Source organism: Hyposmocoma kahamanoa, unplaced genomic scaffold (assembly GCF_003589595.1).
Source record: "Hyposmocoma kahamanoa isolate Upper Pololo Valley unplaced genomic scaffold, ASM358959v1 303, whole genome shotgun sequence".
Lineage (NCBI taxonomy): Eukaryota > Metazoa > Arthropoda > Insecta > Lepidoptera > Cosmopterigidae > Hyposmocoma > Hyposmocoma kahamanoa.
Genome location: NW_020653784.1, coordinates 1,454,272 through 1,468,917, shown reverse-complemented (window position 1 = coordinate 1,468,917; position 14,646 = coordinate 1,454,272). Strand labels below are relative to the sequence as shown.

General features: G+C 37.7%; 1 protein-coding gene across 1 annotated transcript; it reads left to right on the top strand.

The window, feature by feature from the left end:
- The first annotated feature begins 346 nt into the window (after positions 1 to 346).
- Positions 347 to 4,997, top strand: LOC113229322. The gene is made up of 7 exons (XM_026462876.1): positions 347 to 520; positions 888 to 993; positions 1,307 to 1,511; positions 2,421 to 2,714; positions 2,873 to 2,972; positions 4,625 to 4,780; positions 4,908 to 4,997. Exons 1-7 carry the CDS (start codon positions 347 to 349, stop codon positions 4,968 to 4,970), a joined length of 1,098 nt encoding a protein of 365 aa, XP_026318661.1. The 3' UTR covers positions 4,971 to 4,997.
- The last annotated feature ends 9,649 nt before the right edge of the window (positions 4,998 to 14,646 follow it).

Sequence of the window (14,646 nt, the reverse complement as noted above, 5' to 3'; positions counted from 1 at the left end):
ATGCTTGAATGTTAATTTTAAGAAGGTAAATCACAAATTCCGCACCCGAACTTGCCTGGGAAGCAAGCGTTATAAGGACAAGGTGATTACTGCTCATTATCGATTCACAGAAAAGTTAAAAACTATACACCCTGAGTATAGTTAATTATAATCTAGCTTTAATTAAATAATAAACCGTGACAAGTATAAAGCCTAAACCCCAAGTCGAAAGATATTTTTATTAGACTTGTAGTCGTTGTGAAATTAAGACTAAGATTCAATTATTATCAGAAATTAGAAAGAGACTAGAAAACTTTTTATGGCTTATAAAGCAAAAACCATGTATAACCAAATAGAAATTAAAACAATGGCAGCAGCATCTTTCACTCATGTTTATAATTTTTTAGATAAAACTGGACAAAGCGGGTTCCTTATACAACCTAAAACAAAATTCTTGAATTTTTGCTACAAGTTGTATAGACTTTTGATGTTCGTGTGGCTTTTCATCTACATGGCACAGCATGTCATCTTTGTAGCGCTAGTAATGTAAAATTCAGTAGTTTCTATGTTTTTATGTTTCTATGTTGAGTCGGTGTTACAGCTATTGAGACTGTTAATCAACAGGCCTTGTGCTTCTCAGGTCCAAAGGCATTAAGAGTATACCTACATAGGCATCAATTATTACGCGTTAGTTTCTTAATGTTGCAAATGTTTATAGATGACAAGCAATAGCCAATTAATAACTAAATCGTTGGTTCCGTGGGTATGATGAATAATTATTAAAATACCTTATTTCATCACAGAGGATGAGCATGTAGTAAATGCACTATTTGATATTGTAAAGTTTATTTTCGAATTCTACTTAGCTTTTGACATACGGGATATAATTAATATTTTCTTTGTTTAAGAATTGGGGCGACATGGATAAGGTAATAGAAGGAGCCAGTTTTACCGTTCCTCATATGAACTGCTGCGTTAAATGGATTACTCTCATTTTGGGAACATCAAGGCTACGTAAAATCTTTACTTTGTTAAACGGTAACGTCTTTCGTTATAGTAACCTATCGGTCCTACAAGGCGTGCTCCTGAGCCCTACCTTAGCTACTTACATATCCCATTCAAAATAAACAGATGACAGCGTTACGTTTCGATACCTATTTGCTATATTTCATACGGTGTTAACTGGTGTTAACCTACGACTTCCATCACTAACGCTAAATTGATTTTTCCACATCATCATGAACTTATAGTAGATATTATTATTATTAGGAGTATATCATTTATTATATTTGAATTTATACTTTTGTTACACTTTTCTTTCTTACAGATCCAATATTTGACGCCGACAGCGAAAAAGACGCTAAAACGTTGGAAGAAAATAAAAAATTTGCTCACAACTTGCATAAGAAATTTATGAACATAATCACGGTCACCGTTATAGTTTGGCTTCTTTTATTTATCTTGAAAAAGTTGCAAAATGATAACACATTCATAGCTTCGTATTTTCCTTTTGAAACGAAGTCTTGGAAAGGGTATGTATTTGAACGCAATGTAGTATAAGCTTCAAACTAAGGACAGAGAACTTACTTAACAACGAGTTTTTTCACAATCATTTTAACCATCGTAAAAAAAATGCACAAAATGTAGAATGTTCAATTATTAATGCAAAGATCGAGCACAGAGAAAAAATCCTTCGATCTGACAGGACAGTTGCCCTGGATTGCTAAACACACCTGATCGATTTCTCCAATGCCTTCAATGCTGTAGATCATAAACTTTTCCTTGCAACTGTCGACCACCTAAACATCTATGTAATTTTCAGTTCGCATCTTGTCACCGTAATCGCCAGGCCAAGCGAAACCGTTTGTGCAGATCGTTTTACTCACACTGGTGTTAACTCACATCAGGGGTACCTCAGGGCGGAACCCTCTCTCGTTTTCTGTTTTAATAAATCTGTTTTCATACAGCATCAATGTTCTTACCATTTGTATGCTAAGTTAATATCAGTGACATCGATGATGCAAATGCGTTGATTAATGAGGACCTTTGGCATCAATGTTAACCATTCCAAATGTCAACAATCATCCTCGGAAACTTAGGCTTAAAATCGTCTTGTGACAATGTGCATGCTTGCAAAAGATGTTTAAGGACGTCGTAATCCCACAGTCTAATTATGTAAAGAATCTGGAACTGATTATAGATACAGGCCTTACGTGGGAGGCTCACCCTCCCATGTTTAGGCTGTCAAGGGTGTTAAGAAGACGATCACGATTGAACCACGGCATTAGATAATTTAATCAGGATCAGCATAATGGGTGTCCTTTCTTATATCTTCAAAAAAACCGTATTCCGTTTCTTTAGTGATCATTCAACGCTAAATTCCTTAGCTATAAATCATGTAATTAATGTAATTATTTTGCCATAATTATTCCTTGTTTCAGCTACATGTTAGGCGTTTTCATAGAAACTGCACCATTTTTATTGACTGGTCATGGTCATTTATCCTATGATATCCTCATCGTAACATACTATATTCAAGCTAGGACACAACTAAAAATTATCAGGAATAATTTAGAAAACCTTTGTGAAGGTCTAAATCACATTTCTAAACACGATCAAAGTTCAAAACAAGCTGATGTTAGAATTGGAGTAAACGAGCATTATGTAGACGACTTGGATGAAAATGTCCATAAACGTTTTGTGAGATGTGTTAAACGATACAAGAAAGTTGTTTGGTTTGTATCCTTTTGACCGGCACTTTATACATGTTTACTAGCTGTAAGATAATGCACACATACTGGAGTGATTATAATAAACTAGAGTTCTGATCTTGCTTTGCATTGACGTCTTACATATACACATATGGTCATATACTGTCTCTCTTAATTACCAGGTACACGAACGAGGTGACAGAAATATTCAGCCCAGCAATTTTGTTCCAATTCTTCTCAATAGCGATACCAATTTGTTTCATGGTTATCAAATTAAGCTCTGTAAGTTGATTTTCTCATCGTATACTTATATCTTAAAAATGTGTTATAACTTTAACAAAAACGGCACATGATAATATTATTAGATGTTAGTTGTCAGCAAAACGTTTGTTCTTACCCCAATAAACTATTTCTTACCAGCTGCTTCTAAACGCCGTCTGTTTGATATACGATAATGAATCTCACCGCCTTGTTTATTTTTCTTTCAGATTTCTATTGGTAGTATGGAATTCTTGTTTTATATTATGTTATGTTTAATTGAAATGACGCAAGTATTTCTGTATTGCTTCATTGGCGGATTGGTGATATATGAGGTAATATCTCCATTAATGGAATGATTATGTGCCTCTTGTCTTCTGACGTAGATAACCCTCAACTCTTGAGTCATAAGACCAAAACTGAAGACTAATTCGAGTCGAAGTCTTTTAACCCTAGGAAGCTTAAAAGACTTGTAGGACTAAAACGACTAAAACGACTGGCGCCTTATAGCCTCGGGAGTCGCGAGTTATGAACCGTATGGCGTAATTTTATTTCTATCCACAAGATATGTATTTTACGATTGATGGATAACGTTAACGTAGCTTTGGTCACAGAAGTCACTTAATTATAACCAATTCAAGAATTTGTTTTTAGGGAATTATTTGTTTCTTTCATATAAAAATAAATGGATACAGAACCCAACAGTCAAAGTATTTTATCAAATTTTAGTGTCTGATACGGTCGTTTGATCGTAATGATGAATGAAACATAGTATTTATGAACGTATTAAGTGGAGGTCCACAGTCTCTGCTGGTGACAGGCGAGATTTTTATGTATATATTTGTTCTATATATTACAGATAAATTGTATCTGTGCATGGCTTTCTAAAAAAGTTTAAATAAAAGTACTAGGACTTCATAATAAGAAAAGTGGTTACAGACCAATAATCGATAGACTTTTAAATATTGGTTGTATTTCATTATTTCAATTTACTCGCAGAAAAAGTATTGTATGCAATCATTACACGATTAGGTCTTAAAATCTCGTACCTATTACTGAAATCACTATTTGAATCCTAAGTTTTATTATAAGTAAATAAACGTGATTATTTACTACATACTACTACGTCATTTTTATTTTTTAAACTTCGGGTTTAATAAGACTAAAATAGGTATAAATCCATTGCAAACAACTCGAGTCGTTCAAGTCGTATAAGTCGTTTAAGTCTTTTAGTATAACGACCGAGTTATTAATAAAAACTCGAACCTCCAGTCTTAATATTACAGTCGAGTCCTGTAAAATGGAGTAGAGTCAATATAAAACGCCTTAAAAGGCCGAGTCTCTTTCATCGCTACCACACATTGACTTACAAATAAATGGACGACGGGTCTAATACAAAAACCACGAAAAAAATGTCCCAAGTCAACCTATTTAAACGTAGTGACATGTAAAGGAATATGAAAAAGCTAAAACGTTGAATTTAAATTGTAATGTCATCACAGTACTGTCTAATTTTGCTTGCTTCGCTGTCAGTCGAACAAACGAAGACTAAAGCGTGAATGACGCTCTGTATACGATTGTAACGCCCTATAAGTTCGGACACTTCTTAACGCGAACCCGACGTCCATATAATTGTAAGTCAATGCTACTACTAATCAGTTTTACATGACTTACAGAGTAATCTTATAACGAGTTCACTGTACCTAAGCCAATGGGAATCGTTAACACCAAAGTTCCGCCGACTAATTCTGATCGCTGCAGAGCGTTGGAGATGTCCCATCAAACCTCGAGTTGCTTATGTTATACCGTTGTCTATGAATACCTTTATTTCGGTAGGTACCAATACATTTGGAAATATACTCTAGTATAGCCCTTACTTTAATTTTTCTTTGTTTTCGTCTTTTAAATTTACAATTCATGAGTCTTGGAATCCGTGCGTAATAAGTTTTATAATTACAGATAGTCAAATCGGTATACACCCTTTTCACCGTATTGAAGACTACAAACCTTAATATTATATAACGTGGAATAACAGCAGCAATCAGAACACCGTAGATGATGGACAATGTAGAGCAAATTATTGTGCTGTGTTAGCTTATTCTTATTTTTTGTTCAGTTTCCACAAAATAACACTTTATTGTAGAAAGTTAAAATATACGTAAATAATATACAACTTCAAAATTATGTTTGATAATATCAAGACATTTTCCAACTTGGTCCTTTTGTAGATCAAGTCAGAGTGTGGAAGCCGGAATACTGTAACACAGGGTACATATTCCGCTCTCTTACAATGGCCCGACACATCTGAAGTTAAGTAAGTTAAGTAATTAAAATGATGACATGACAATTTTAGTTAAAAATGATATAATGTTAAAGTGCCGATTATCAAGCATTGAAAATAGTCCATACTTTACTTACTTTACCTAGTGACCTAAGAGAATTGCCTCTAAATGAATTTACACGTGAAATAAATATAATGCAACTACTCCATAAATGAATTTCTGGAATGACGTAAGCTACGGAACGAACAAGTCATCAAGTCAATTAAATTGCAGTTATATGCTTCTCTTTGGAAGAGATTAACTCACCTAAACATAGCAGTAGAGGTTCTTGTGAAAGAGTTTGTCCAGTGAAGTACTGCCCACTTACCTATTCGTGCCGCCAAGCAGAAATGCGAGCATTACTGCGTTCCGGTTTTGAAGGGACTTGTCAAGATATGTCACAGAGTGATGGGTGCAGTGGCAGTGCCCTTCCAGTCTTTGCGGTTTGAAGCTCTAAGTGGCGTTGCAACTATTATGAACAGGCGTGTCGCTTACTACCCGGCCCATGTCTTATTCGTCCCGTCAGAGTGTTATATAAAAAAAACATATATTTCTTTAATGTCATTTATTTCTACAATACTGAATTATTATATTATACCTACATAGGCACCTACAAATTTAGTATAGGTAATATTGGTGGATCTTTTCTCATATATATAACTGCGTAACAAGTACTACGTTGTGGGGATTTGTGGAACAAACCTAAAATGTGCGCTACGTCGATTATTTGTAAAAATGTTTTTTTCAAATATTTTACTGAAAGTCGGAAATATGTTATTTGATGCTGTCTGAATAACCATAGGATTTTAAAAGAGGAATAACTTTGCTTGACGAGGTCAGGAAAATACTATCATCAATACATTTATTCAAAACACGTGATATGAAAGGTGTAATACAATCAACCATAGAATTAATTACATTGATAGAAAGACCATAAGACGAGCAGTATTTTTTTATTTATATCGATTTAAATACTTTAGCAATGTCTATTGGAAGTACCGATAAAGAAGTACTTTTTCAAGTAATTTTATCACAGGTTATATAAGAAAAAAAAATTAACATTCTTGATAAATAATTATACGTCCAGGGGAACTATATTATTATATTGCGTTTTGTCGTGAAGGTAATTTAAACAATTTTCACAACTAGTAGGTAATTACGACCAATCACACCCTATGCTTAATTCGTTTAATTAGTTGGCTCATCACGTATAGGCTGATACCAAAATGACCTATTAAATTTCTTAAATAACCACTCTCGGTCGGTCTTCTGTACTTATTCTATAGAATAAGTGCCATTTTCGACTAAGAGGCTAGTCGCAGGCGGCTGGCCACGCACGACTCTTATTTATTCAAATAAGTTATCATTATACGAAATCCATTGACGCGGTCGCGATTCTGAAAATGGCACTTAGGTACACGCATTTTTCACTAAGCGGCTCGCGTGTTTGTGCGGTTTATGTGGAAAGTTTAATTTCGAATAGAATAAACATTTATTGCAACGCCACAACACATAGATACAAAAAAAAATGATAGCACAAACAAGAAAAACACAATGAAAAAAAACAACATTCTGACGAAAAGCAAAAAACAAATTATAACGACTACAAATTTTGTACTGTCATTTGTGCTGTTGTGACGTACTCAAAAGGACTTCATTAGCTTTTCGTTGATGGAAATCATCGTCAGTCGAAGGAGATCCACCACCCTCTGAAAACGTGAATTCCTCGATTGGGCCAGCGTGGAGGACAACGGCCTAAACCTTCGCATAACCTGATTTTACTATAGTACTTAAATCAAATTTGTGACAAAGCGAAACTAGTAGTTTCGATCCCAAGCTCGTGCACGCTTGATGAGTGCAGAAGGGCTTATTAGCGTTGCCCGACACGATCACCACACGGGTGCAGGCGCATGGCGCCGACGACGCGCGTCGCACGCGCTCGCCGGAACGACCATCTTGATCCCCCTTTAGAACACTCACTATTCAACATAAGATATAGACCTTAATAGTTCAGATTAGCCACTTTCAAGCGGAACCTCGGCGACAAAATTGTCTACGGACATGTGTAGATTTGTACAAAAAACGTGTAATTCCATTCACACTTAACATAGTTTGAGGTCATTGCAAAGGCTACGATTATCAAATCATCAGATAGCTGCGACTGTTCACACATAAGTTGAACATATTACTTTTACCACGTAATACATTAGGGATCTCATTCTCAATATTTTAAAACACATGGTAAAGTCGTTTAAAGACAAACTAGAAATAAAATAATTCCTTCGATCGGGCTGGATTAGCGCCTTCAACATAGCGGCATGAATCCAGCATGGCAAAGTAAAAAACATCGTGATATTCCATAAACTTAAAAATTTTACATTTTGAATTGAGTCACTTTCAGAATACAGAATTTTGTGTGGTGAGAGGTTAGGGAAGCTCATCTAGCCCCGTCACTTTTTTGTATTCGAATCAACACATATATAATTTTACCCTACTAGTAAAAAACTTATATAAGTCTACGTCAAATTAAGAAGTGTCTACTAAACCTACTTAGACGTAGTTAAGGCGTAGAGCAACCGAACTGACTTACTTTTAGTAAGTCACCTCAACCACACTCGAGACGGCGTGACAGCCTTTGCGGCGCCGGCTTTGGTTGCTAGGCAACGCGGCGCCACCCCGCCTCTACCGATACATTGATGTAAAGATGCCCGGATAACACGATCAACTACGCTCGTAGCGTGACGGCCGGCTTGCATACAGTCTCATTATCTTATATCACAATCGCTCTGGAATACATATCTCTTTTATATAGTAGAGTTTAAGGGAGTCAATCAATTCCATTAGTGTTAAATTCATTTCTCAAAATGGTTGCTTTATGAATAAATGATGAATGGCATTTATTATACAATAGGTGGTACAAATATCTTAGAGGATGGAAATAAAATACAAGTATAGATAATTATGTACTCATATTTTACCGATATCGGCGTGGAAGTCTGTGAATGTCAACATTTTGGCAACTGAACAATTCTACAGCAAGTCCTATTAAGTGTAAAGATAACATAATTTAATAGTAAGTTATTGCCATGTCATGAAGATGTCCTTGGCAAGTAAGTTAAGTGGTCAAATTTATTGAGAATTAGATGTAATGAAGTCATTAATTGAATAGAAATTTTTATCTCTTAGCCATAACATCAGCTGACGTTTAAATAGAAGATTATTATTTACCGTTTTTGTATCAGAGGGGTTTTTTTTTAAATAAGTGCGCATTTGACCTCCATCTCATCTGATGGAAAGTGATGATGAGGTCGATGATGTAGCATGCACATGTAAATCATGCCTATTCACTCTCGCCTTGAAAATGTCCAAGTAATAGCGTTTGGGGAACAAGCTCGCAGATAGAGAATTCCACTCTCTAGCCGCTCGCCATACAAATGTGGAAGCGAAACGCTTCCTGGGAATATCCACAACATAGGGATGGAATCCCAGCCTACGTCCAGTCCCCCGATGATGGAAGGAGAAGGCGGAATGAAATTATGCAATTCCATCGCACACTTTTCGTGATATATCCTGTAGAATACCGATAAGCAGGCAACTTTACGGCGGTGTTGAAGGTTCTACCACTTCGCCTCTACTAATTTTGAGTTAAGCCTCTTGGCACGCTTGTTGATTGAATCCAAGGTAGCCAGTTGGTATTTAGCAGAGCCATCCCATAAGTGGCAGCAGTACTCCATACACTTGTGCTTGATACAGCTGAAGTAACTATCCCGGTGTGAAGTAACGCCTCACCTAGGAAAGGATGCTAAGCTTCCTGGTTGCATTTTTGACCATGGATTCAATGTATCTGCTTCTCTGAAGTTGAGATTCCAAATAGCTGGAGACGGTTGGCTATAGGTATGGATACATCACGAAAAGTCGGAGTGAGGTAAAAGGGAATCCGTTTTGTGGAGAATAGACACGCCTGCGTTTTGGTGGCATTAAATTTGACAAGATTGGCATTGCCCCAATCTGAGACTGCCTTAAGTGTCAAATTCAAACGACTAACCATAGACTCTCGACAGGACTGGATTGGTCAAGTACCTATCCACAACTGTGCTGTTATAAGCATACCCAAGCGCTCCTGGAATTAACTTATCATTGATATGCAGCAAAAAGCGAGTTGCGAACAGTACGGAACCCTAAGGTATCTATCGCCCGATGTTCGGAAGAGTAGCCTTCTAAGGCCACTCGAATCGAACGTTTAATCAAGAAATACGAAATCCAGTTGCAAAGGTCCGTGGGAAGCCCAAAAGAAGGAAGCTTGCTTAAAAGGTTTGCGTGCCAGACCCTGTCAAAGGCTTTAGAAATGTCAAAAGACACTGCAAGTGCTTTGCGATGTCTGTCCGCCCTCGTCGGAATCCGTACTGGCGATCACTGCTGAGGTCGTTGTCTTCAAGGTACGACAGGAGACGGTTATTAAGTACACGCACCACAATCTTGTAGAGTATGGAAATGACTGAGATAGGTTGATAGTTGACAGGGTCAGCTCTGCTTCCTTTTTTGGGCACAGGTTGCACGTTTGCAAGCTTCCACGGCCTGGGATCTGCACCAGTCTCAAGTGAGAGGTGATACAAGCGTGTGAGAACAGGAGACAACTCTGGCACACAGTTACGCAGGACTATTGCTAGAATCCCATCTGGCCCGCTAACTATATTCACACCTAAACTTCGCAAAGTTCTGAGTACCAGTTTTTGGCGTATGCGAACTGACGCCATACTGCAGCCAGTGTGAAGTAAAGAAGGTGGTAGGTTCCCTGCGGCAGCCAGACGCGAGTTTTCTGCAAAGATTGAGGCAAATAGATTCGCTTTCTCTTCCGCAGTATGAGCCAGCGACCCATCCGGCTCAGCAGAGGTGGTAAAGAAGGTAGGTTAAAGTTTAATTCGACCGCTTTGCAAGGGACCAAAAAGACTTGCTGCCTGCTGGAAAAGAGGCAAGTTTGGCCCCTATGTGGCGCACATGATCGAACTTTGCTTTGCGTAACACTCTTTTGCACTTATTGGTGGCTTTATTAAAAGCTTTCTTCAGATTCCTTGGAGCTTCACGTAGGCGAGCATCAGCAAGCTTGGTATGCCGACGTTTTTTGCTTCAGCGCGGCTACAGTCAGCGCTAAATCAAGGACGAGTTTGGGCTCCATTGGATACATCAGAGTATGGTATGTAATACTTCATATCCAAACGCAAGACCTCGACTACAGCTTCAGCACAGCTGGACGAGTCTCCTGAAGAAAAACGAGCTGCCAGAGATATGAAGCAAAAAAATGGCGCATTTTGTCCCAATCTGCTATCCTGTATTGTGGACTATACATTTATTATAAGATTATGTTTAAAATTGCCACTGCTAGCATTTACTATATCTATGTTAAACCTCATAAAGCGGCGTATTCAGGCTTTATAGCCCGAACCGTCTGCGCCATTCGTGAGATTAGAGTCTTTCAAGGCGCTACCTCGAAATTAAATCGTTACTACGAGAGAGATAGTAAATACCTTTCAACCACAAGCAAGTGAAATGGCAATATGCAAGTCTAAACTGACATTTTTGGAAATAGTTGAATTGTAATGTATAGTCGCAAGGAGAGGCCCTTGCCCAGCAGTGGCACACAAAAGGAAAAAGTCGTTTATTAATTAAAAAGAAAACCCTTAACAGTACCTTTTTCTCTCTGTCGTTTTGAAAATAATTGTATTACTGCGGAACGGAATGGAAGTCAATTTATGTGACCACAGCACAATGAGCTTTATGTCATTTGTGTATCCTACAAAGTAGATACGAGTCAAAAAACAGTTCTGTGCGTCTTCCGGAGAATTCTCGCACAGCAACCATCTCTCGGCTTCCAAATTTATTGTCTAATGGAGCCCCCGATCCGATTGCCCGCAGCTGCGAAAGCATGCTGCCGCCGAGAGGGATCGGCCCTCTCCTAATCACGCTCGGCGACCTCCTTCTGAACATCATCGCTTCAAAGAAGAAGACCACAGCCTCATGGGACTCTTGATTTGCCAGCATAGCCGCTACTATGTCTGGCGGAGAGAGATCTCGCCCGGGCAACCAGGGTGTTCCGCTCGTAGGCACACGCGGAGCTCTCCTCCAGCGTGTGCTGTGCGGAATCTTGGTCCCTCCCACAGTGGCGGCACTGCGTCGTCGACCATACCCGGTATCTGTTTCAGCCGGAACGTGGTAATGGACTGCCGCTGGCTCAACCAAACTTCGAGGTTGGGCAGGACCGCGCCACGACGACAGCTTCAGCCTTCGCGCCACTTCTCCACGCCCGTCCTCAGGTACGGTATCGTATCTAGTTTGTACGATGACATTAAGTTCATTATGTTATGGTTATAAATTGAGCTTCAGATCCTCCACTTTCTGTTCTCCTAGTACTTTAGAATAACATATGTTTAAAACTAACATTAAAAGCTCCCAAGCCAAGCCAAGCGGGCAAGAAACCCCTAGAGTTTCTTGCCCGTTCTTCTCAGGGAAGTCAGCGCAGTGAATAAGCAGTAGCTTAAAAAATGAAGTTTTCAAGTGTCAATTTATTTTACTTATGGAATAGATGGTTTTTTTTACTTTGAAAAAGGGTTGATTTACTCAGTTTCATTTATATTTGAGGTGACCTTGTCAAGGCCAAGCGTATTTTTCATTTAAAAAAGAAAGTGCATTCAACTACGTTACCCACCCGTTACCCTCTTTCGCGATAACATAATAACAAAAGCTACTAAAATATGCCCTAACAATTATAATCCAGACAGAAGATAACATACTACGCTCGTTGGACAAAAAGATTCGCAAAACTAGATAAAAATTCGCCAAGTCCCTTCCATTGCATACAAAACATATGTCCATCCAGAGGCTTTATTGACGACAAACATAATAGTCGATTAGTATTAAACAAAGACCCAAGTGGTAGATACAAAATGAATGAATCTTAAGGGACTTTATGAAACGGAAATGCGATAAAGATAGGCGTCCACTTTCAATTGCAAAATATCGTGTGAACCTTGAAATTTTGCGCTTCGCTGCTTTCTAACCGACAACGAAAAACGACATTCCATTAAAAACACCAAATAGATTAATTATAATGTTTCAGACATTCACACCGATCACTTTGTCGCAAACTAGGAAACCATTTTAACTCCAACCAACCAAATTAACTCTTGGGGCGTTTGCATACTACGTCCGCTTCGTATCAATCTAAGAAAAGACGGTCCGAAACGTCACAGGGATCATTTTACCTCTTGGTGTACAAGCGATCTTCGTATTTCCTCGGTTTTGAATCGAAAGCGCTGAGGGCATCACCCAGAATTTAATGATGTGTGTGATGTTCCCAATCCGTATTGTACGCATATGGAAACTCCAAGCCCTCCAGCAATAGAACTAACAGGCTAACAAATATAATTATTAACTTCCCAAATGGGTCTTCCCGGGAATCGAACCTGAGATCTCTTCATTTAGCCCACTAAATGAAGTCCACAAAATACCTTACTGTATGTTTAGCATTATTGTGTTTTAGTTTTGAAGGGTTGCTGGTGAAATTACCTACAGGCAAATGGAACTTATCAACTTATGCCTCAGGGTGACGGGGGTTCAGTGGCAGTAGAATATGAACTCATTATACATGGCAATGCTAGGCATGGTCAACTTTAGTAGGTATGGGTTTTGGTTAGGTCATAATTCGCCACGCTAGTCCCTTGCGGGTTAGAGACTTCTCACGTTTTCCAAGTGTTGTGAACCGTCTTCGGTATGCAAGTTTAATCACGATATTTTCCTGGTACCATAAGCGGCAGGTATTGCGTGAAATAGTTGGTCCAGGGGAGTACAGTATTATAGCCTCATGGGACTTGTGAACTTACGTCTCAGGGTGATGGTAAAAAAAAAACAAGTTCACATTAGAGCCTTATAATTTGTAATTGTATATCAAGGACTAGATTTTTATTATTTGCCTAATTCTGCGTTTTTTTTATCCTTAATTTCTGACTCATTTGTTTGAGGCAACACGGGTTATACAAAAATGGAAACAGAAACAAAATAACTCTAGGTTCGCTGCGCCCAGGCATACTAACAACGCCTGGCCAAACATATTGAAGACATATGGTCTATTTACTATTAAACACTAGATAATATAAATCAGAAAACCAAACTAGATAACAAAGCATACATATTTTTTGTATGACGTTACTTTGTATGACATGGATATACATGTATACATGAATCTAATGCGGTAAAATTTTGGATGCGGTTACAGTCAAAGTCAATTATAATTATTAATAATCATAATTGTATTATGAACCTTTTAAAGACGAGAGTGTAAGCATGTTAGATCCCCGACTGCATCGATTTTTTATTCTCCTGGTATTTGTGAGATCATTTTTCAAAGATTACCCATTACATTAACTTATTTATTTTATCTTCACACACATATCATAAACCCTCTATGATGTGTTTAAAAACCGCAAATTACGACCAGCATAAAGTTTTTTGTTAGAACAAATTTTATATCTGTGAAAATGTTATTATTGCTTCAGAATAACATCGAATTCGATTTTATTATGACATTCAAATTTCGAAGATTTCTGAAAAACAAAACAATTTGATTCGACCTCAATTCTAATATCAGTTGAAATGAAGTTTTATTCGAAATGAAATGTCAATAGCAAACAATTTTGACAAATTTCACACGCTACTTGTTACCGAACGATATGATAGTTCGAGCCGACTCGGGTTTGTCTATGAATTAAATAAAAACTACGGTTGTGTGACATGCGTGAGAAAAGTTTTTATTTGTCGCCATTTCGCCAGTCGTAACATGCGGTACCTGAACACATCATAAAGAGCTTATAATATGTGTGTAGATAAAGCAGTGTATGTAACTGTACATAATTGGGCATAAAAACACTCGTGCGATGTTTTTATGCCCTTTCATTAAGTAACAGTCACATAATAGGGTATAATCACACATACATAAGTCACATTTACTGAAAATAACATTATCAGCAGAACCCTTTGCGACTGCAATCCACTTACGAGACAATTTAGACAAGTTAGATTGAATGCATAAAATAATGATAAACACCACAAGATGACAAAATACTACATCACCAAATTACATTAAACGGCAATTCTCGTACTTGTGGTCACTACCTAATTTCTGTAGCAATTTTTATTGTTTAAGTATTCGATTTTTTATCGTTCGGTAAAACAGTTCGGCTGCTGCTGCGTGCCTCTTCCAATCATCCAAAATGACGATATATTATCGACATTCTGATTTTTTTGTCAAAAGAATCATAGCTAATATAATAAACAGTTCACTCCCATGCATTTTTTTTTTGTTTCAATTCGAGTTCGTGTCACTTTGT

Coding starts and splice junctions, on each gene's coding strand:
- LOC113229322 (XM_026462876.1), top strand. CDS start 347: ATGGCAGCAGCATCTTTCACTCATGTTTATAATTTTTTAGATAAAACT. Junction 521..887: donor ATGTCATCTTTGTAGCGCTA/GTAATGTAAAAT, acceptor TCTTTGTTTAAG/AATTGGGGCGACATGGATAA. Junction 2,715..2,872: donor CGATACAAGAAAGTTGTTTG/GTTTGTATCCTT, acceptor CTTAATTACCAG/GTACACGAACGAGGTGACAG.